This window comes from Sapajus apella, unplaced genomic scaffold (assembly GCF_009761245.1).
Source record: "Sapajus apella isolate SASKATOON/1434 unplaced genomic scaffold, GSC_monkey_1.0 scaffold12, whole genome shotgun sequence".
Taxonomy (NCBI): domain Eukaryota; kingdom Metazoa; phylum Chordata; class Mammalia; order Primates; family Cebidae; genus Sapajus; species Sapajus apella.
Genome location: NW_022436952.1, coordinates 235003 through 255964, shown reverse-complemented (window position 1 = coordinate 255964; position 20962 = coordinate 235003). Strand labels below are relative to the sequence as shown.

General features: G+C 57.3%; 1 protein-coding gene across 4 annotated transcripts; it reads right to left on the bottom strand.

The window, feature by feature from the left end:
* Window positions 1-673: 673 nt before the first annotated feature.
* UBTF (upstream binding transcription factor) lies at window positions 674-17753 on the bottom strand. Of its 4 annotated transcripts, none has more exons than XM_032279426.1 (21): window positions 17330-17753; window positions 14282-14406; window positions 12477-12652; window positions 11860-11943; window positions 11607-11762; window positions 9202-9266; window positions 8803-8923; window positions 8330-8440; window positions 7859-7992; window positions 7594-7735; window positions 7274-7315; window positions 7014-7127; window positions 6767-6922; window positions 6299-6454; window positions 6109-6219; window positions 5166-5254; window positions 4872-5061; window positions 3491-3538; window positions 3323-3394; window positions 3077-3220; window positions 2141-2979 (listed from the first exon to the last, which is right to left on the bottom strand). In XM_032279426.1, the coding sequence occupies exons 2-21, from the start codon at window positions 14337-14339 to the stop codon at window positions 2854-2856; spliced, it is 2295 nt and encodes a 764-aa protein (XP_032135317.1). In that variant the 5' UTR covers window positions 14340-14406; window positions 17330-17753; the 3' UTR covers window positions 2141-2853. The 4 variants fall into 4 exon arrangements, with proteins under 4 accessions (XP_032135318.1, XP_032135317.1, XP_032135316.1 ...); XM_032279425.1 differs by lacking the exon at window positions 17330-17753 and adding an exon at window positions 15546-15767; XM_032279427.1 differs by lacking the exons at window positions 8330-8440; window positions 17330-17753 and adding an exon at window positions 16860-17002 and having other exon boundaries at window positions 674-2979.
* Window positions 17754-20962: the final 3209 nt, after the last annotated feature.

Here is a 20962-nt window from a genome sequence, read left to right as displayed (position 1 = left end):
TGACCTTATTGAAGAGCCTTGGGGAATGGTGGTAAGTGGGAGGCCAAGAGGCACAGCAAGCTTTTTAGAAGTTTGACCAGTAGAGAATAGGGGTGAGGGTTGGGAGAGAGCTCTTGGACAGGGCCTGGGTCTGCAGCCCTTTGAGGTTCCAGGAACCCAGCCAAGGCCTGCATAGGGTAGGATGTCTTCCTTAATCTCAGAGAGTGAGTCATCTCAGCCCAGCCCAGCCCACTTCCCATCAGAGGCCTAGATGTTCTTAGGAATGTCATCCTTAACCCTTAACCCGGGGTGGAACTGAAGACTCAAAGTGGGAAAGTGCCACCTCAACCAGGCGATACACCCTGCACTAGGAAGGCTTGCGTACCCAGGGCGAACCCTTGACCTCCAATTTGCTAAGACCATGTATTCTGGGTGAAAATGCATTTGTTCTCCAACTTCTCAGAGTCTTTAGTGGTCTGACAAGCCAGGGTGAACAAATGGAATTGAGGAAAGGGCAAGAACAGTAGCACAGAACAATGTGTAGGTAGGCTGCCTATGGAATCTTTAGGAAAGAGGAAGATAGTTCTAGAAAGAAAGGGCACATTGGCTTCAAGCATTTTTATTTATCAAACCTGTTGGGTCACCCCTGTGAACTACATCACCTTCATGGATTCCAGTGATCAGACAGCAGTCAAACCTTTGTTTTTTACTTTATTATACAAAAAAGGGAAAACAAAACTTCCACAGTTGGCCTTAAGCATAGGCAGACACTTCTAAGCCATTCCCTCCCACCTCCCATGATACAAATTCAAGTTGTGGTTGTTGTTGAAACCTACAAAACACTCCTTAAATATTAGAAAAAAAGTGGAGGGGGGGGACGGGGATCTTCCCACCCCAGCCATCCCATCCCAGTGCCAAAATGCACTCAAGAGTGACCTCTTACAGCACCAACACCCCCACCCTGACAGCCCTGTTTGTACTGTAAGAATTTTTCAATTTTTAAAACAGGAAAGAAAAAGTGCCCCAAAGTTGTTTTTAAATGAAAATACATTCCACTGAAACACAACAGTGTAGGAGCATCTAAATAAGAAACTGGGGTTCTTTGCAGGGCTCTTGGGAAGAAATAGAACCTATAAACCCCTGTACTTAATTCCAGGATTAGGATAAAGGGGAATGGGAGTGGGGAGTGTCCCCCCCAGGCCTCCCCACCCCCAGCACCAAGGTCCAAGGCAAAGCAGAGATTGTCTGCCTGCCTTTGGGAGAGGGACCCACCCGCCTCTCCTTTCCTTCGCCGTTCCTGCCCCACCTCCTCGGCAAAGTTCCCATTCTTCCCCCATTCCTTGGCTTTCATTTAGAGGGGACGGTGGAAAAGCACCAAGCCCCAATTTAATAGGTCATTGACATGATCATAAAAAAAAGAACCCCCCCCCGCAATATAGTCAATCAAAAAAATTAGATCTACAGAGATATGGTGGCTTGGCTTATTAAGAGTCAAGGAATCAAGGTACCAAAAAATCTGGGATATGGCTGGGAAGGGTTAGAGATAGCTGCAGAAGCAGCTTTTGCACACTTCTTGCCCAGCTGTGGGGTTGGGGGAGGAGGGAGCAGACCTGAGAAATGAAAGGAAATAGGGGGTGGTGGGAGGATTTGAGGAAGGCTGGAGGGATGTGTAAGTTAAGAGCTCCCAGCACATTTCTTGATGCCCAGGTTCTGAGCCTAGGGTGGCCAGGCTTGGCCCCTCAGATGACCAAATACAAGCTTTAAGCTTCACACCATCTTGCCCACCTTTCCGCCTTCCTGCTGGACAATGGATACCAGCAACTCGGATGCGTGTGACCCTGGCAGAGGGCGCCTGGTCTGGGAAGCATCTGAGCACACTCCCCCTAATGGAATCAGAGACTGGGCAAAACAGAGTATGTGAACAGGGCAGCCTCAGCCTGCTCTCACCAGGGTCAACATCTCCCGGCCCTCACTGACCCTTTTTCCAGATTCACAACAAACGGAGGTGGGCTCTAGGACAGACCCCCTTATACACACAAACATACACTCTCTCGCACATCCACAGCTGCACCCATGCTATGTACAGGAACACACACACACACACACACACACACACTCTCTCTCTCTCTCCCCCACACACATACACATCAAGACCATTTTAAAAAAGTTCCAAACCTACCCCCTAAACCCTCCCTCTCCCAGAAATGACAACAGAGACGGCAGCCGAGATCGGTAGGAAACGTCTCGTTGACAGCTCAGAGCTTAAAAAAAAATATATACACATATATAAAAAACACTTCTGCCCCCTCCCCCATGAGCGGGTCCAGGCAGCTCCTTCCTGTGGGGGCAGGGGAGAGGGCCACCAGGGCAGCGCCTGTTTTCTCAAAGGCACCAGCCGTCCTCTCCCCACGTTCCCTGCCTCCAGTTCCAATGCAGAGGTCCAGGCGGCAGGCCCCTCTGGGAAGGAATGGGTCCTCCTCAAGCTTCCACCCCACCTTGGGTTGGGCTGCAGGTGTGGAGGGCCTCATCAAACTCTTTGGGACCCCCCACCCCCACTCTCCGGTCCATTGTCCATGCCGGAACCGCAAGTGCAGAAGTGGGTGGGGTGGGCTGGGCCAGGCCAGTGCTGGCTTAGTCTGATGGTTGCTGTCCCTGGAGGAGGACCCCCGAGGGCTGATGTCTCTGAGGCTGCAGAGTCCCGGCCTGGGCTCCTCCAGCCCCCTACCCCCACCGTATTTTTTTTTTTTAAAAAGAAAGAAAGAAAGTGGGGGAGGCCAGGGGGCAGGGGACAGTACATGGGGGAGAAACAAAGGTGGTCAGTTGGGGAGGGGAGCTCCGGGGCTCTCCCTGGCTGCCCTGGGGTGGGGCTGAGCCTCAGTTGGAGTCAGAGTCTGAGGAGTCTCCTGAGGAGGAGGAGCTGGAGCTGCTGCCCTCGGACTCATTGTCTTCATCCTCGTCATCATCCTCGTCGTCATCTTCGTCCTCGTCATCCTCCTCATTCTGGGGGATGAGAAAGGATGCACAGGGTCGCCAGGTGGCCCTCCTGGCAGGACTCCCCTCCCCTCCCACCGTGCCCCATCTGCCCCATGCTATGTACCTCGTCCCCATCCTCGCTCTCGTCTTCGCTGCTGGACTCGGAGGAGTCGCCACCATCTTCAGAGGAGTCCCCATTATCATCATCTTCCTCTTCTTCATCCTCATCCTCATCATCCTCATCCTCTTCATCATCCTCCTCGGACTCCTTGGATGGACAGAGGCACATCAGTGTTCTCTGGTCTCTGCCCAGCCACTTCAGGCAGCCCCCCCCACCCCCCACGCCCTCATATCTGGGGGGGTTCCTTACTGATTTGGACTGTAGAGTAGTCCGGCTGGATTTGGGGTTTGGGCCTCGCAGCTTGGTCATACTCTTACGTTTCTGCAGGATGGGGACATGCAGGTGGCAGCCATGAGTTCCAGACACCCCTGAATACCCCCCACCCCTACCCCACTGCTGCTCTGCTCCCAGACTCACATTGGAGATGTACTCTTTATATGCTGCACGGTCCTGGGGGGACAGGCTCTGGGGGAGATAGAGGTGGCAAGGGTTGGAACACAGCCAGCTACTGCTGACTGAGCATCCTGGCCCAGGGCTGGACAGTGGGCTGAGCATTTACATATCATCACCCCATCTCACCCTCCCAGGCTCCCTAGACTTTGGGTCTCTGCAGAAAGCCCCCCAGGCACTGAGAACACAGCTCCATTTTTTTTTTTTTTTTTAAAACAGGGTCTTGCTCTGTCACCCAGGCTGGAGTGCAGTGGCACAATCTCAGCTCACTGCAGCCTTGACCTTCCCAGGCTCAAGTGATCCTTTCAACTCAGCCTCCAGAGTAGCTGGGACTACAGGCATGTACCACCACACCAGGAGAACTTTAAATTTTTTGTACAGGCAGGGGTCTCGCTATGTTGCCTAGGATGGTCTTCAACTCCTGGCCTCAAGTGATCCTTCGCCCCTCAGCCTCCCAAAGTGCTGGGATTACACGCATGAGCCACTGCACTGGTCCAAGCTCTAATATTTCTGCTTTTGATGCCGAGTCCTTCTCTAAACATTCTCCCCATCACTCTACGCAAAAGGACATTCCCATCAGAGTCTTCCTCACTTCAAAGAAGTGCCCCTGTGATAAGTCAGCTTGGCATCATCAACCACACCCCAACACCAAACCCTTGAGCTACCAATGAGGCAGTGGAGCTCGCCAAACTCCTGAAACAGCAAATCCCCACAATCTTCCTGGGTTCTTGGCTAACCTGTCCTGGTGAGTGGGAAGGACACAGGTGATTCCCTCCACTTTACAGATCTGACTACTCAACCAAAGCACAGAGGGGAAGCATAAAGGCCTGTGGAGAGCCCTGTGGTACCGGATGGGGGAGGCAGTCTGATTTGGATTCTTCTACTTACTGTGTGACCTTGGGCAAGTTACTTAATCTCTCTGAACCTTGGTTTCCTTATTTTTAAAAGGGTGATGGTGGCCGGGTGCAGTGGCTTGAGCCTGTAATCCTAGTGCTTTGGGAGGCCAAGGTGGGCGGATCAGGAGTTTGAGACCAGCCTGGCCAACATAGTGAAAACCTGTCTCTACTAAAAATACAAAAATTAGCCGGGTGTGGTGGTATGCGCCTGTAGCCCCAGCTACTCAGGAAGCTGAGGAAGGAGAATTGCTTGAACCTGGGAGGTGGAGATTCCAGTGAGCCGAGATCACACCACTGCACTCCAGCCTAGGTGAAAGAGTGAGACTCTGTCTCAGAAGATAAAAGGGTAATAGTAATGGTTATCCTGCAGGACTGCGAGGGCACAGAATGAAATCATGAGACCAGCCAGCACGATGCCGCCTCTTCCTTCCAAGGGTCCCTTGCCCTCTTACCTTGACCCAGAGGTCCAGGTGCACCTTGTACTGCTTTTGCTGCTCCTCGGCTAGCTTTTTGTAGTGCTCCTTCTGGCTCTGTGAAATACGCTGCCAGCGGCTGCCGATCTCTACCATGCGTTCCTTCAGTGGCAGGTGGTTCAGCTCCCCATTGGACAGCAGCTCCTGGGAAAACTTCTGGTAACCGTTCCTGGGAGGTGGGGGTGATACAAGGACGGTCAGGACCCCAACAAAGCAGCCCTCCAGCCCTGACTCTCCCTCACCCAGAGGGCAGGCTCCAACCCCCAGGCTCACATGGGAGGCTTCTTGGGTTCTCCCTGGAATTTCATTTTCTTGGAAGAATTTGTAGCAGCTGGAGGTGCCCGCATCTCACTCAGCTCTCTCTGGAGGGAGAAAGGTCACACTCAACCCCAGTCCCAGCCCCAAAATACTGCTGCCTTCTGCCCCATGCCATCAGCACCTTGGCTGGCTGTTTTTTCTTTTCTTTTTCTTTTTTTTGAGACGGATTTTCACTCTTGTCACCCAGGCTGGAGTGCAATGGCGCAATCTCAGCTCACCGCAACCTCCGCCTCCTGGGTTCAGGCAATTCTCCTGCCTCAGCCTCCTGAGTAGCTGGGACTACAGACACGCGCCACCATGCCCAGCTAATTTTTTGTAGTTTTAGTAGAGACGGGGTTTCACCACATTGACCAGGATGGTCTCGATCTCTTGATCTTGTGATCCACCCGCCTCGGCCTCCCAAAGTGCTGGGATTACAGGCTTGAGCCACCGCGCCAGGCTTTTTTTTTTTTTTTTTTTGGGATGGAGTCTCGCTCTGTTGCCCAGGCTGGAGTGCAGCGGCGTGATCTTGGCTCACCGCAACCTCCGCCTCCCGGGTTCAAGTGACTCTCCTGCCTCAACCTCCCAGGTAGCTGGGATTACAGGTGCACGCCACCATGCCCGGCCTCTGTCTTTTCTGTGCCGGGGAGGAGAAGAAACAGGCACAGCTAGTGAGCAGCTTCCTAACAACTCAGGTCTGCGGCAGGCACCACAGTTTACAACTGTGCTCATGTCCCCTGAATCAACCTGGAGGCTAGCATTGTCACCCCCACCTTACTAAGAGACAGGGGTTCACAGAAGGAAGCTGAGCCTTGCTGAGGGTAACAGACCAAGGCTGGGCCTTCTGGCTCAGAGTTGCCCACCCAAAGGGGAGCTCCCAAGCTTTCAATGAATGGGGTGGCCCCAGCCCCATTACTACCTCGTATCGCTTTTGGTCTTCGGCTGCCTTCTTAATCCACATCAGTTTCTCCTTCTTCTCCATGTTATTCCAGGTCATTTCCATGGCTTTCAAGGCCTTCACCCGGTCATTCTGGGGAATGATAAGGGTATCAGCAGTGGGGTCACCTGGGGCTGGAGGCTGAAGTACTACCCTGTCCCACCCCTGTCACCTTGAAGCGGGCCAGGTAGTCGCCAATGACGCTCTGTTGCCAGATCTCTTCGGCTCTCTTGGGGGACTCAGGCAGCTTGCTCCGTTCCTCACGCTCCCCACCAGGCTTCCTCTCCGACTGTGCCTTGAGTGCCGCCTCCCGGGCCTTGTACTTGGCCTGCGGGGATGGCCGGGACGTCAGCCTTCCGTCCACCCCTAGGGGGCGCGCGCTCCCCGCGCAGCAGCCTAGGCGCACCCGCGGAGCGGGCCGAGCCCTGGGCTGGTGCAGATGTCTCCCACCCAGAGCTCGCCCCCACCTGGCCCGCGGCGCTCAGCTGACAGCTTCCCGCCTTCCGGCTGCTGGGCGCCGGCCCCACGTCCCAGCCCAGGCATCGCGAGGCCCAGACGGCCAGGTGGCGCGGACCGCCGAGGGGAAGAGGGGCCCTGGCAGCCCCCCTGAGGGCAGCGGCTCTCCGCCAGGCAGCCTGACCTTCTTCTTCTCAGACAGGTCGTTCCACATTCGGGCCAGCAGGCGGGTCAGTTCGCTCTCCGAGAGCTCAGGCCGCTCCTCCTGCAGCTGCCGCCGCTTCTCCTCGGAGAAGATGAACATGGCCGAAACGGGCCGCTTGGGCTTCTCGGAGCCGCCCTGTCCAGGTGAAGAGGGTCAGGGTCTGTGGGTGCTGCCAGCGAGCCCAGTCTTACCCACCCTGGCCTGCGTGGCCGCGCCCCCTGCCCACCTTGCCCCCTTCCTGGGCTGGCTTCTTGGAGGCGGGGCTGGTGGCTGGCTTCTTGTTGATGTTCAGCATCTTCTCCTCCCCCAGGACCCGCTGCTGCTCCTCCTCAGGCAGGCTCTGGGCAGGAGAGAAGAGCATGGGGCTGCACGGCTGGCACCATGCCCTATAGGACTGCACGGTGCCCTATCCCCATGGGCTCACGAGGGCTCTGCCTGCCAAGCCCCAGTCCTCTCTGCCCAGTGCCCTACCGGAGGAACACTCACCTCGAGGAAACGGAGCAGCTCCACCTCGTAATCTTTCTTTTTCTGGGAAAGTGAGTGGAGTCAGGATCAGTCTGGAGACAGCGTCACCAGAGACCCTGCAGTACTCGGAGGACAGTGACCTTCAGTGGGCCTCCAGAGCCTGGGTGTGGGCTGGACTCCCTGCCTGGACCGGCTCAGCTCTAAGCCCAGCCCAGCCCAGCCCAACACCGAACTGGAAGCAGGTATCTGAGGTATATGCCACCAAGAACTGACTGGCCCAAGCTGGGGTCAGACCTCATGCTTCAAAACCCCAAGGCAGGACGGCCCCTGCCACAGCTCACCTGGTCACACTTCTTGTGATAGGCATCCTTCTCCTTCTGGGACAGCAGCTTCCACTGCTGGCTGCACAGCACCATGCGCTCTGTGCTGGGCACGTCCTTCATGTTGGCCATGAGCTCTGCGCAGTACAGCGAGTAGCTGTTCCTATCAGAGCGGTGGGGACAGAGGGGCAGCCTGTGAGCGAGCAGGGCAGCAGGCCTCCTCGCCCAGAGTCCGGCCCCACTCCCTAGCTGCCCACTCGCCCACCCACCCCAGGGCAGCGCTCACGGAGGTGGCTTGGTGGGTCGCCCATCAAACTTGTCCTTGAGCTGGCGTTCAGCCTTGGTGAGGGTGGACTTGGTGATACCCTCCTCACTGATGTTCAGCTCGGGGTGCTTCTGGATATAGTCTCTCATGATCTCCTGCAGAGCCAGGTGGGGGGACGGAGGGCAACGTGGTGTGGAGTTAGCTGGGGCAGGGGCAGGGGGAGAGCCGCTGGGGAGGGCAGGCAGGGAGCAAAGCTGGGGGTGGCTGTGCGTCAGCAGTGTCACACGAGACGTGGTGCCCTGCCCTGCCCTAGCCTGAGATCTCATGGGGCTGGGGGGTGGGGAAGGTAGGGGCAGAGGTGAGGGGCCCAGAAGGCCCCTCCCTCAACAGAGGAATGGGGAGTGACACCTTCCGCAGAGTGCGGTGGCCACGGAGTCGGAGGGCAGAGGCTCGTGAAGAGCCGGACGGGGAGGAGCGCAGCGGAAGCCTAACCTCGTACTCCTTCCGCTGCTCCAGGGCCTTATGAATCCATTTCAGCCTCTTTTTGTCCGAGAGCTGAGACCACTGCTTCCCCAGGGAGTCCTTCACCTCCTTCGTAGTGGCCTGCAAACCAAAAGCCGTCAGACACGCACAAGCAGCCAGGAGTGGGGGCGGGGGAGGGGGGAAGGGGGCACAGAGGCCCCCGCCCCCTCAGGCCATGGGAGGTCACATCAGTGTCCCCCACAGGCCAGGAGGGGAAGGTGGAGAGGCGGGGATCCCGCCTGGGTGCAAGGGGACTGGCTCACACACACACACACGCACGCACACGCTCGCACGCCAGCTGGCCCAGGCCCTGTCCATGCAGCCCACCCTTGGGGAGGGGCCTCCTCTCCTGCTCCCCTGCACCATGCCCAGCCGACCTAGCGCGGCTCCCCCCTGGCCACCACCGTGCATCCTCCACCCCCAACCCTTGGCCGGACACTCACATCTGGCCGCACTTTGAGATACACTTTCTTCTCGTGGGTGTACCACAGCTGCTGGGGGGTTTTGGGCTTCTCTGGGATGTCCGATTTCTTGGCATTCTGGATTAGGTCAGGGTGATCCTCCCTAGCCAGGACATGGGGAGCAAGGATCAGCAGGGGACGCTGCCAGGGCAGACCCAAGCTAGCTGCCCCACCCACCAAGCCTCCTTGGCCTTTCAGCTGGGGCTCAGTGGGACGGTGGCTGCCTGCCTGTCTCTGCCTGTGAGCCTGACACACTAGGGCTCACATGTGACCCATCCTTCTTCCATGCCTCAGAGATGGCAAACTCCAGGCTCCGGCCAGGGTTAGCCTATTCAGCTGCACCCAGTGCCCCGTGGCCCTCCTCTGGGCTCACTGCCTTACCTGAATCGGGCCAGGTTTCGCTCGAACTCCTGTTTCTCCCTCTGGAAGTCCTGAATATATTTCATCTGGGGGGAGGAGGGGACGGGGTCACCCAGGACCCAAGGGTATCTCACCCTGAGCTATGAAAGCCACCCAGACCCCTCCTCGTGGGCTCTCTGCGGCCTCCTACGCTGTGGTGCAGAGGTGGAGGCTGGCGCCCTGCCCACCTCTCCTGCGGGACTCATCACAGAACAGACCTGCTGGCTTCTACCACAGATGGTGGGAGCTGCAGGGGTCACCCAGATATTGAATCCTACATCCTATTCTCTCCTTGCAAGGGAGAGTCACAGAAGGGGGCTGTGGCATTACCCACAGTCATGCAGTGCGCAGTGGCAGTGCTTGCGCTCCCCAACCCGTTTCTCCACCACCACAGAATCATCAGTGGAGTCAGGTGCAGGCCCCGCCCCCGTCACTCTCTCTTCTCATTGTCTGTGGCAGCTGACATTAACCTGTACCCCTGGAGGTGGCCTCTACATAGGACCAGGGCTGGGCTGAGTCCTGTTTCCAAGGTATGAGGGGAGACTACTGTGTGGAGGGAAACCCAGAGTTCTTACAATACAAGCCACGGCCAGCTGCCCTGCACCTTCCCGTCCAGTTCTGACACCATCACCTTCCTCCCTTTCTCCAGCTGTCTGGCTTCTCCAGCCCTCCCTCCCTCAGCCCACTCATTCTCTCCTACCACTTGGCTTCCCTTCATCACCCCCTTTTCAGCCTCACCCCGCCTTCCACCCCCACCTCCCTCCCTCCCTGCATCCTTCCCCACCTCTCCACGGCCTCCCTCTTGTAATCTGTCTCTTTCTCTTCCATATCTACCTCCTCTTTTGGCTCCCACACAATGTCCATCTCTTCTTTTGTCTTCACAGGCTCACAAGAGTGGCACTGGAAGGTGCCAGGCGCTCATGGCAATTGAGCCCAACCCCTGCCTCTTAGAGAAGCACCAGGCATAGAGAGGCAGCACTGCTTTCCCTCAGTTCTCACAGAAAACCAGAAGCAGAGCTCAGCTTCCTCTTCCCCAAGCTCAGTCCTCCTCAGACAAAATAGTTTCAGAGCTGGAGGGCACCACACAGACCTGGCTCACCTCACATAAAGACCAGGCCAGAGAAGTGGAGTGACTTACCAAAGTCCCCTTACACAGCAAGTTCAGAGCCAGGAGAACAGGCCCAAGTCTTGTGTCCCCCAGGCCAGCACCTTGTCCACTCTCCCAGTTTCTTCTGGCCTTCCCTGGCTCTCAGACTCTTGGCCTCTCCCTCCCATCCCATGAGAGTGTTTGGGTGTGTGCAGTCAACTGTCCAACATCCTCATCAAAGGGGCCAACAACAGTTCCAGCCCTCCATACCCCTGCTCCGCTTGGGCAGTGGTTGCAGACAGCTGGCTTCTTTTTTGGGTACAGCACCAAGTACATGTGAGTCCGCAGCCAGGGTATGCCAACCAGGAAAGAGGGCTACTCACAGCGTGGTGGCGGCCAGCGTCACCTTTTGGGAACTGGCTGCGTATGACTTTGTTTCCTTGCCAAGCAGATGTGCTTCTTGTCTTTCCCGCTCCCATTCCCCATCTATCCCTGGCTGTCTCCTCGTCCAGCGTCTCCTCCTTGGGTCCTCTTTCCCCATCCCATCTTTCTCGTGTCCTATCTGCAGGCTCCTCTGGCGTTTTGCTGCGTATCTCTAGGAGGGACCTCCTGAGCTCTGTGTGTGACTGCTTCTAGCCCTGCCTGGGAGGCTTGGACAACCCCCTGCCCAGGGTTAATGCTTTGATGGTCTGAGACAGTGCCCGACCTCTGCAAGGAACAGCATGAGGCCAGGAGGGACAACGTGTGTCCTTGAGTGAACATGTGCGTGTGGAGAGGAGGTATACTTCACAGGTGGATGTGGCAGTAAGAGCACTGGCTGGGACTCTGGGACACTATCCTGCTCTAGCATCAACAGTTGTGTCACTCGGGACACTTAACCTTCCTGCACACAAAACTGCGATAACCTTTTCCTGGGGTTACCTTTACGAAGACACTGCAAGTATCAAATGAGACCATGACGGGAAGTGTCACAGAGAGGGAAGAAGTGCTGTGCAGCCTGACAGTGAGGATGGGTGGATGGGGGGAGAGCCTTACGAAACAAAACACTGTGGGTTTTCTACAGGGGGAAAGCTTGGCCTGAGCACCTGCTGTCTGGTTTACATCTGTGACGGTGCCTGTGCCTGACCATTTGTGGGCTGCGGAAGGCGCAATCAGGTGTGGCTGCCCAGGACCTACTCTGCCGTGCTGACTCACCCGTCCCCGATGCGAGGTCCCTCCAAGGCCAACCTCCAACTGACCCATACCACCCCAGCTGCTCCCAGCCTCTCCCCTCCTCCCACCTTAGCTCTCCTCCCCCCACCTTCTTCTTCTCCGGAAGCTCCTTGTATTTCTTGGACAGAATCTTGGTTAGGTCCAGGTTGCTCATCTCAGGGTGGAGTTTCGCATACTTGGCCCGCTTCTCCATGAAGAAGCGGAAATAAGGGGTCAGGGGCTTCTTTGGGAAGTCTGGGTGTTTCTGGAAGGAGGGACAAGGACACAATGGAGGTCATATACCATCTGTTCTTTGTACCTTTCCTCCCCTACCCCTCATGCACCTCTTCCTAGTAACTCACCTTGAGTTTTTTGCCTTTGTAAGGATTTTTCACATGTTCCTGAGCATCAAGGATCAATTCTGTCAATGTACGGAACTTCCTCACCTGGAGGAAGAGGGGAAGAAAGGAGAGGAAGTTGAGAAAAGGAAAATGCCACACAGTACAGTAGCATATCCCTATCTTACCACGGGTACCCCCATCTTGCAATGGGTCTCTTCTACTCTTCACTAGACTAAATTTACCAAAGAGCAGAGGCCAACAGCCAATGAAGCCGGCAGCACTGGCCCATGCCTACTGCAGAGGCCCAGGCAGTCAGTGCACACCAAAGGCCAGCAACAAGGGGACTACATGACCTCTACCTGGCTATCCATGCCAGCACCTCCTTCAATCTCAGCACAGCTCAGGCTGTTCGGCTCAAGACCGAGAGAAAGTGGCGTAACTCTAAGCCAGTGCTGTCAACCACACCACCTCCCAAAGTGCACAAGGGCAGGTAGAGAGCTAACAGGCGACCACACGAACACCTCTCCTGGTCTCTTTCCTTCCTGTTTACAGCCAGCTGTTTCACTTCCACCCACCACAGCTGAGGTGGGTGTACGTGGAGATGTGTATACATGTGTGTCAGGAAGGGGATCAGTTACCTCGTTAGAAATCTCCACCCATTTGAGCTTGCACATGTCTCCAGAAAAGTCCTTAAATGCTACTTTTTCCCAGTCCATATGTGATTCAGTGGTTTTGAACTTGGAGCTGTCATTGGATGGAAGATTGTTCTTCATGCATTCCAGCAAAGTCAGCATGTCTTCCTGGGACCAGCGGTCTGGTGAAAGGTAACAGAGGCCATCGTGCCTGGTTCATGCTATCCCCCTATTCTGTTACCCAGTTATTGAGTGCTCAACCCTTTTCCCCTAGGAAATCCCAGCCCCTGGTTGCTTCCCATCTGAAGGCAGAGATGAAACATAACTCAGCTCTAAGGGAACTGTGGCCATATTGGATCAGGGCAGGGACTCCAGTCCAGAGCATGCCATACCTAGAAAAACCCCGTCTCTACTAAAATCCCAAAAATTAGCCAGGTGTGGTGGCACGCGCCTGTAATCCCAGCTACTCTTGAGTCTGAGGCAGGAGAATCGCTTGAACCCGGGAGATGTAGGTTGCAGTGAGTGGAGATGGTGCCATTGCACTCCAGCGTGGGCAACAAGAATGAAACTCCGTTAAAAAAAAAAAAAAAAAGCAAGGCTCGAACACAAGTCTGGCTTGCTTCAAAGCTATTATCATTTCTCCCGTGCCAGGCTGCTACCAGCAGCTATTTATTGTAAGGGAAGAGGAGTGGAAATGAAGGTATAGAGATTCAGGGCTTTGTGGGAAACAGGTAGCTTGTCGGAGAAGGAGGGAAGCAGGGAGGCAATATATCTAAATGTGTGGTTAAGTTCAAGTTCTGAGTTTAGGATACCTTAAATGTGCAAGGACTGAGAATGGGGTGTGGGCAGTAAGGAAAACCCATGCAGATGTCTTTCCTGTACAGATGGAAACCAGTGTTAGAGACCCTCCAGCCCCTGGCCCCTCAGTGTAGATCAAGGAAGAATTTCTGGCAAACAAGAAAAAAGGAACAGAAACAGAAGCAGCACACAGAGCAGCTCTGAGGTAAGGTAGGCAGGTGCACAAAAGCTCTCAGGGCCCTGCTCCAAGGAGAACCCCCAGAATAACAAGCTGTCTTGTCAGCCCAACTCCCCAGGGAAGCAAGACCAGGTCTGGACTAGCTATTTTCAGCTATGGAAATGCAGATCCAGAGAGAGCTCTAGGTTTCTGTGGATGGGCTGGGAGAATAGCCACCCGAGGCCAGAAATCAAAAGGGCTCCTCTCCATTTTCATTTGCATCTCCTAACCTGGGCCAGGGTTTCTGCAGAGCAGGTCACATGGACCAATAATCCCCTCTCCCCTCAATGTCCCACAAGCATGGTCAGCTGCCCAGCTTCATCTTACCCTCCACCCCCATACAGACTTGGTCACTGCTGAATGAGACAGAGGTCTAGGTGAGTACACACAGCCCATGACTTGGGGCCATAAAACACCACTTTTCTCCACCTACCTCTATAAAAGCCTCATCGTCTTAATAAAAAGCCTGAGACGACTTCTCCAACCCCTTCCTCTACACTCATTCTTCCTCCCATTCCAGGACATTGGGCCGGGACACACTTCAGGCTAAATGGGAACCCTAGAAGGCATGCCTCCTCAAACACAGGGGGCGAGGGACAGGAGAGGTGAGCCATTCCAGACCAAATAATTTGGATTCAACCACACCTCAAGTGTGGGAGATGCTTGATTCATAAATACTTAAGGCACTTTCTTGCCCAGTTCAGAGTATGGAGAAGCCCTTAAGAAGGGAGCGAGCCCCGCAGCCATGAGAAAAAGAGGATTTAATTTTCAGAGGGCTGGGGGTGAATGCCCCTACCTTGGCCTTTGGGGGCGGCCATTTCCAGGTCTGTGGGGCAGTCGGCTTCTCCGTTCATCCTCCAGCTGTCCAGCCACCTCCTTGGTCGTGCTGGCCGGGCAACCCGGGGTCAAAACCACCTCACCCTTTGGAAGACATACCAGTTCCCACTCAGGCAGGCTGAGAGATGAATGATTTTCTATCCCTCCCCGCCCAGAGTGGAGGGGGACAGGTCCACACTCTCAGAGTCCCAACCATGACCTTACTGGACTTAAAGGGTCTGTGGGAGTGGGAGTGAGCCCCTCCTCTGCTTCCTGACCCATCCCCCAACCCTTGCAGCCCAGCTCCGCGGCGCGCGCCCTTCTCTGCCCACGCGAGAGCCTGCTCCCAGCTCCCGCGTGCAGCAAGCGCCCGCCCTCCGCCCTCCTTCCCCAACCCCGGCCAAAAAAAAAAAAAAACTCCTCCTCCTCTGCGCGCCCGCCCCGGGGAGGCCCCAGGCTGGAGGGCGGGGGAGGAGGAAGGGCGGGTAAAGGGCGCGCGCGGCCACGGACGCGGGCACGCGCCCCAGTCTCCTCCTCCCGCCTCCCCCCGGCCGGTTCCCCCCGCCTCCGCAACCCGGCGGGGACCCGGACGCAGCGCAGCCGCCGCCAGCCCCGGAGCGCAGCGGCCGCACCGCCCCCGGGGACCGGATCCGGATTCCCACCGCTCCCCCCTCCCGGGCTCTCATCGCCTTCCCCGCCCGCCCAGGCGGGCGAGCAGCTGGAGAGAAGCGGCCTAGCCTGCCCCCCGCCCCGAGCCACCTACCCCGGCCAGAGGCGCCGCCGCCGCCCAGCCACCCCGACTCGCACGGAGGAGCCCGGCGCAGAGGCGCGATCGCGGCGGGAACCGCCGCCTCCTCCCCCGAGCCTGCGGCCCAGCCCCGCCGGCGCCCCCGCCCTGGCCTCCGGGGAGCCGAGCCAAGCAGAGGGCGGGAGGACGGCGGCCGGGAGGCGGGGGCGCAGCGCTCACCGGCCCCGCCGCCCCCTCCGGCGGCCGGGGAGAACTGCGCCTGCCGGCTCCGAGAAGCGCGGGCTCCTCCGCCAGCGGCCGGGGCTCGGCTCGGGCCTCGCTTCCTGCCCTCCCCTCCCCCGGCTTTCGGCGTCCTCCCCAGTGCCCTGGTCTGCTCGCGCCCGGTTCCCTGCTCGGAGGTCGCTCCGGGTCCCAGCCGGGCGCCCACCGCACCCCGCGGTTTGCTCCCTGCCGTCAGGCCTCGACCCCAGCGCGCGTCCTCAGCCGCCTCGGTTACCCGGCGCAGCGCGGCCTCCGGGCTTCCCGCTCCGGCGGCTCCCTCCCCGGCTCTGAGCAGCGGCGCCCTCCCCCGCTCGGCCGGGCACAGCCGCAGCTCCCTCCCGCGGCGGCAGCGGCTCCTCCTCCGGGCGAGGCGGCGGCGCTGGGGCGGCGGCTGCTGCTGCTGTGGCGGCGGCGGCGGCTGTGGCTGCTGCCTGCTGCTCCTCGCGGCGAAAAGCACAAAGCACAGCGCCCTCCGCCTGCAGGCAGCCCGCCCGCCGCCGGCCCCGGCCTCAGCTCGCACACCCCCCGCCGCCGCCGCAGCCTCAGCCGCCGGAGCGGGGAGGAGGAGGGAGAAGGGAGGAGGAGGAGCGGGAGGGGGGGCGGGAGAAGCGGGGCAGCGAGCGCGTCCTTCCCCGTAGAGCGCACACCGACCCCCGGGGAGCGAGCGCCAGCCCGCCCGCCTCGCCGGCTCCGCTCCCTCCCACAGCCTGCCCGGGCGGGCTCCGCGGGGGGCAGCTGGGAGGAGGGGCGGGAGCTGGGGGGACCCGGGCGGCCGAGGCGGAGGGAAGGAAGGAGGGGAGGGGGGTGGTGGTGGTGGTGGTGGTGGTGGTGGCGGCGGCGGCAGCGGCTGCTGCTGCTGCCGCCGCCGCCGCCGGGGAAGGGGGGGGGCCGGGGCAGGGAGACACGCAGCCGCCCGGATGGCGGCGGGGCTCGGAGCCGAGGCGGGCGGGCGGGCGGGCGGGCGCCGAGAGCGACCTCGCCAGACCCGCGGGGGAACTAACATGCTCCGCCGGCACTGGAGGGAGGACCGAGGTGCGGCGGCGGAGAGGGTGCCCAAAGGGGCCCCCGGCGGCTGGAGAGGCTCGGGGGACGCCCACAGCTCTGCTCCGGAGCTCTCCCCCAAGTCCTCCCAGCTCAGACTAGGGCTTCCAGGCCAGCTTTCTCCCGCCTCCCGGAGCGAGCGGTCCGCGCCCACCCTCATCCCCCGGAGCGTGGCCACTGGCTTGGGGCGCACGCACGCCGATCGCGGCGCCCGGCTTCAGTGCCTACCTCGCGGTCCTCTCACTGCCGAACGGCACATACAAAACTTAAAAAAAAACCAAAAAAACTAAAACTAAAACCTCTGCATTTAAAAAAAAAATCCCCATTGCTCTTTACACCCCGGAAACGGCGAGAGAACGACGGGCTTCGGCGGAGGAGCCGCTCTGGGAGCCGGTTCAATCCAGCCCGGCATGGCTCCCCAGGCCTGCCCGGGCGCATGGAGATCGGCGCCGCCGCCACTCGTAGCGACCCCTCTCCCCCGAAATCCGCGGTGCCTGGGCTCACTTACCGAGCGTGTGGATGGGAGCGCGGGCCGGGGGCACCTGGGGGCGCGGCGGGCCGAATAGTCGAGCCGCAGCTCTGCTGCAGCCGACGCCGGGGCAGCAAGTCGCCAGACAAAGCCCGAGATGGCGAAGCGGAGCGACGGCTAATGGCGAGCCCCACGCGCCGCGCTCCGCCCGCCCCGCTCCGCCCGCCCGCCCGCCCGCCTCGGCGCAGCGCAGCGCCGCTCCAAGCGCTTGCCCGTCAGAGCCGCCTCGGCGCCGCCGCCTCCCGGGCCACCGCGGCCTCGCCTGGCCCCTCCGCCTCCTCCGGGCTGCTCAGCCTCACCCCTTCCCTCCCACTGCTCTAGGGGTTGCACAGAAATTTTTTTAAGAAAAATGCTTTCTTCCTTTTCCTTTTTTTTTTTTTTTTTTTTCCTTTTTTGCAGGGCGGGCGTGTTGAGACTTTTGGATCTTTCTGCCCCCAGCTCCCACTCACCTGCGGAGCCGCCGCGAGGGCTAGGGGTGGGGGGGCGCGCGGAGCTGGAGCCGGCGAGCGCGGGTTGAAAGCCAGCCAAGCTCTGCAGCGCCCGACCCGGGCGTGTACGCCGCCGCCAGTCCCCGCAGAGAAATCGTCCTCCTACCCCCGCCTCCATCGCTCTGCGTTTCTCTTCCAATCAGCCGGTCGCTTGGTGGCTCCTCCATTCTCCGGCCAAGCCCAGCTGCCTAGAGCGAGCTCCACTCCTCCATCTGTTCGCCCGGCTCCTCGCTCCCCTGCCGGGGCCGGCGAGACGGCGTGAGGCCGGAGGGGGATTTGCGAGAAAACCTGCCTGCTTCCCGCTCCCATTGCTCCATCCCCGCTGCCTCCTGCTTCTCTCCTGCGTCTTTCCAACTCTCTCCCTTGTCGCCACTGGTGTGTGTCTGAGTGTGTGAGCGTTTTTTTTTTTTTTTTTTTTTTTTTTTTTTTTTTTTTTGCTCTTTGCTTTTGCAACCCAGAAGCAAAAGACGGGGGGGAGTTACAGGGAAAAAAAAAGCGAGAAAGAAGCTCTTAGATTTGCAACACATCGGAAAACCAGGGGAGCACCCCGCCTTATCCGATCTCCGTGCTCTGCGAGGGCCTTCCGGGTTTTGGGACGAGCGTCTCAATGTTCCCCTCTTCTCTGGGTTTAGGATCCGAGGAGTCCGAGCAAAAAGTTCTCCCCCTGGGTCGTAGTGAGGGGTGTCAGGGTGGGAGTTTCGGGATTTTTCAAGAAGCAGCGGCTATCCTTCCTACCCCGGCATCGGCCACTGGGCCGGGGTGGGGGAAAGAGCAAAATCCCAGTGGGTTTGTGCGAGGAATCTTCTGGGGTTGGGGCGTGGGGTAGTCGGAATCGGGAGAGACACCGCTTCGCGAATCTCCCCTTCGGTCTCTACCTCCTGTCCTCTGCCAGCTCCCCCTTTAATTTTTTTCCTCTCCTTTAATCTAATTTCTTCCAACTCCACCTTTGTTGTTACCGGCGTCACGCCCGGACCAGCCAATCCCTGCCACGCAATCAGTTTGTCAAAAAGGTTCGGCCAGCCCTGGGAAAGCAGGCCGCAGGCGCTGCCCCCCGGCGGCGGCTGGCAGCCGCGAGGGGAGCTCGGCACCCCGACCTCGCTGCCCCGGCGGCAGCGGGGCAGCCTCCACCGAGACCTCCCCCAGTTCACTATCCTGCAGGCCGGTGATGAAAGGCTTGGACGGGGTCCACCGCCCATCCTTGCACTGCCATGGCCGTGGTTGTCTGTCTTTGCCTCCCCTTCTCAGAGGAAAGGTTATCAGGACAGGACGCAGGGAGCCAGAGACCGTCTGAAGGAAGCCTGCTTCCAACAGGCCCAGCCTCCAGCCTGGGTCACAGCTCCTGGGGCAGCGCCATTGCTCCTGGCTCTCAGGCTACCAGTCTCCCACACCGACACTCTACTGCCCGCATCTCAGCCAGCTAGGTCACCCAGCCCCTTTCTACTCTCCCCTGGCACGCAGCCTTCTTCACTCGGCCTGCCTCTCTGCTGCTGTAATTCCTCTTGTCTCCTGGGAGAAATGATATTCCTTTCCCAGGACTTCCACATCCCCCTTCTGTCACGTTTCACAAACAGGAAGGAAACACTGTCAAGATATGGTGTGTCCTGTTCTTTTCTTTCTTTCTTTCTTTTTTTTTTTTTTTTTTTGAGGGCATTGGCATGTAGAAGAATCGGATATACCACTAGATGCTAATGAAATTTCAGCTTCTAGGCCCCTCACTTGCAGGGCCTGGTGAAGACCCTGAACTGAATTTTGTTTTCATCATATGGCATTTTTTTTTGTCAAAGAGCCACCGACCACCTCCACCTCACCAAGGAATTGCACATGTTTCTGCCCTTACAAACCCAGATTGGCCCTTGGAACACACACAGGGCAATTTGTGCAGATTCACACTGGGCTAAAAGTGAGGCTTGGTGGGCCAGGCTCACACCTGTAATCCCAGCACTTTAGGAGACCGAGGCGAGAGGATCACTTGAGCCCAGGAGTTTGAGATCAGCTTAGACAACATAGCAAGACCCTGCCTCTACAGACACACACACACACCCTATTATAATATGTAGAAAAAAGGAAAAGTGAGGCGTAACAGTGATTTTATTGTTTTGAGTAGGAAAGAGCAAAAGGTTTAGAATCAAAAGTCCCAGCTTTACCTCTTCTTAATAGTGTGTGAATCTGAGTGTTGTTATTATTTTTTTTTGAGATGGATTTCATCATGTTGGGCAGGCTGGTCTCAAACTCCTGACCTCAGGTGATCCACCCGCCTTGGCTTCCCAAAGTGCTGGGATTACAGGCATGAGCCACCATGCCCGGCCTCTGAGTGTCTTATTAACCTTGCCTGATCTCAGTTTCCATATCTGTAAAGTTAGAATAGCAATCCTATTTATTTTGCTTCTCTCACCAAGGATGAAGGTCAAATGAGATGATGTACGTAAAACTTGAAATCCTCTGCAGATGGCATTACAGTGAGAGAACCTGGGACCCCCCAAGAACGTTCCTAATCTTCCACATGCAGATCTGGAGTCCAGGTGTCCTGGCTCCTAGCCCTGAGCATTTTGTCTGGGCCAAGGGGCTTTTCGGTAAAGTGCTTTGGAATAAAACAGGATGAACATGAATCATAAGAATGAGTATTATTGATTCCTTGGGAAGCAAAAATTATGGCTGGCACCCTTCCCACTTGGACACCAATTGGCTTGTTTTACATCAATTTTGTCTGTGGTGAGGTCAGGAGTCCAAGACTTGGGCGAAGGGCCAGAGTGTGAGGGAATCTGCCCTTGGCCCTTTTTCTTTGCCCCCTTTCCCAGTTCATCTCCCTCCCCGCCCTCCAGGCTTCTGGCATGTGCCTTGAAGCAGAGCACTGGCATTCAATAACCCCAGCCCAGGCTGGTGACAAAGCAGGATCCTAGCTACACAATTTCCACTTGGCCTCAGCATTTCTCCAGGTTGCCAGCATCCAAGCACCAGCTTATATAAAACCCCCAGAGTGCCTGGAATGCATTAACCAAAGTGTGGTACTTAAATTCTTGGTCTACAGGGAGTAATTTTAAATGGTATACCAATATTTTCAGATTTATATATTTTAATGTATATTGGAAATGTTCTGCTTTAAAATTTTTATTTAAGATGATATAAAGTCACACATTTTGGGGGCAAGAATGTTACTGTCCCTTGTTATTTTTTTGTTGCTGCAGAAGTTAAAGTACCACTTTAAGTATACAACTTTTTTTTTTTTTTGAGACATAGTTTCACTCTTGTTGTCCAGGTTGGAGTGCAATGGCGTGTTCTCGGCTCACTGCAACCTCCACCTCCCCAGTTCAAACAATTTATCTTGGCTGGGCGCGGTGGCTCAAGCCTGTAATCCCAGCACTTTGGGAGGCCGAGGCGGGTGGATCATGAGGTCAAGAGATCGAGACCATCCTGGTCAACATGGTGAAACCCCGTCTCTACTAAAAAAAAAATACAAAAAATCAGCTGGGCATGGTAGCGTGTGCCTGTAATCCCAGCTACTGGGGAGGCTGAGGCAGGAGAATTGCCTGAACCCGGGAGACGGAGGTTGCGGTGAGCCGAGATCGCGCCATTGCACTCCAGCCTGGGTAACAAGAG

Coding starts and splice junctions, on each gene's coding strand:
- UBTF (XM_032279426.1), bottom strand. CDS start 14,339: ATGAACGGAGAAGCCGACTGCCCCACAGACCTGGAAATGGCCGCCCCC. Junction 9,267..11,606: donor AGCTTCCGGAGAAGAAGAAG/GTGGGGGGAGGA, acceptor TCCTCCCCCCAG/ATGAAATATATTCAGGACTT. Junction 3,395..3,490: donor ATAAAGAGTACATCTCCAAT/GTGAGTCTGGGA, acceptor CCCATCCTGCAG/AAACGTAAGAGTATGACCAA.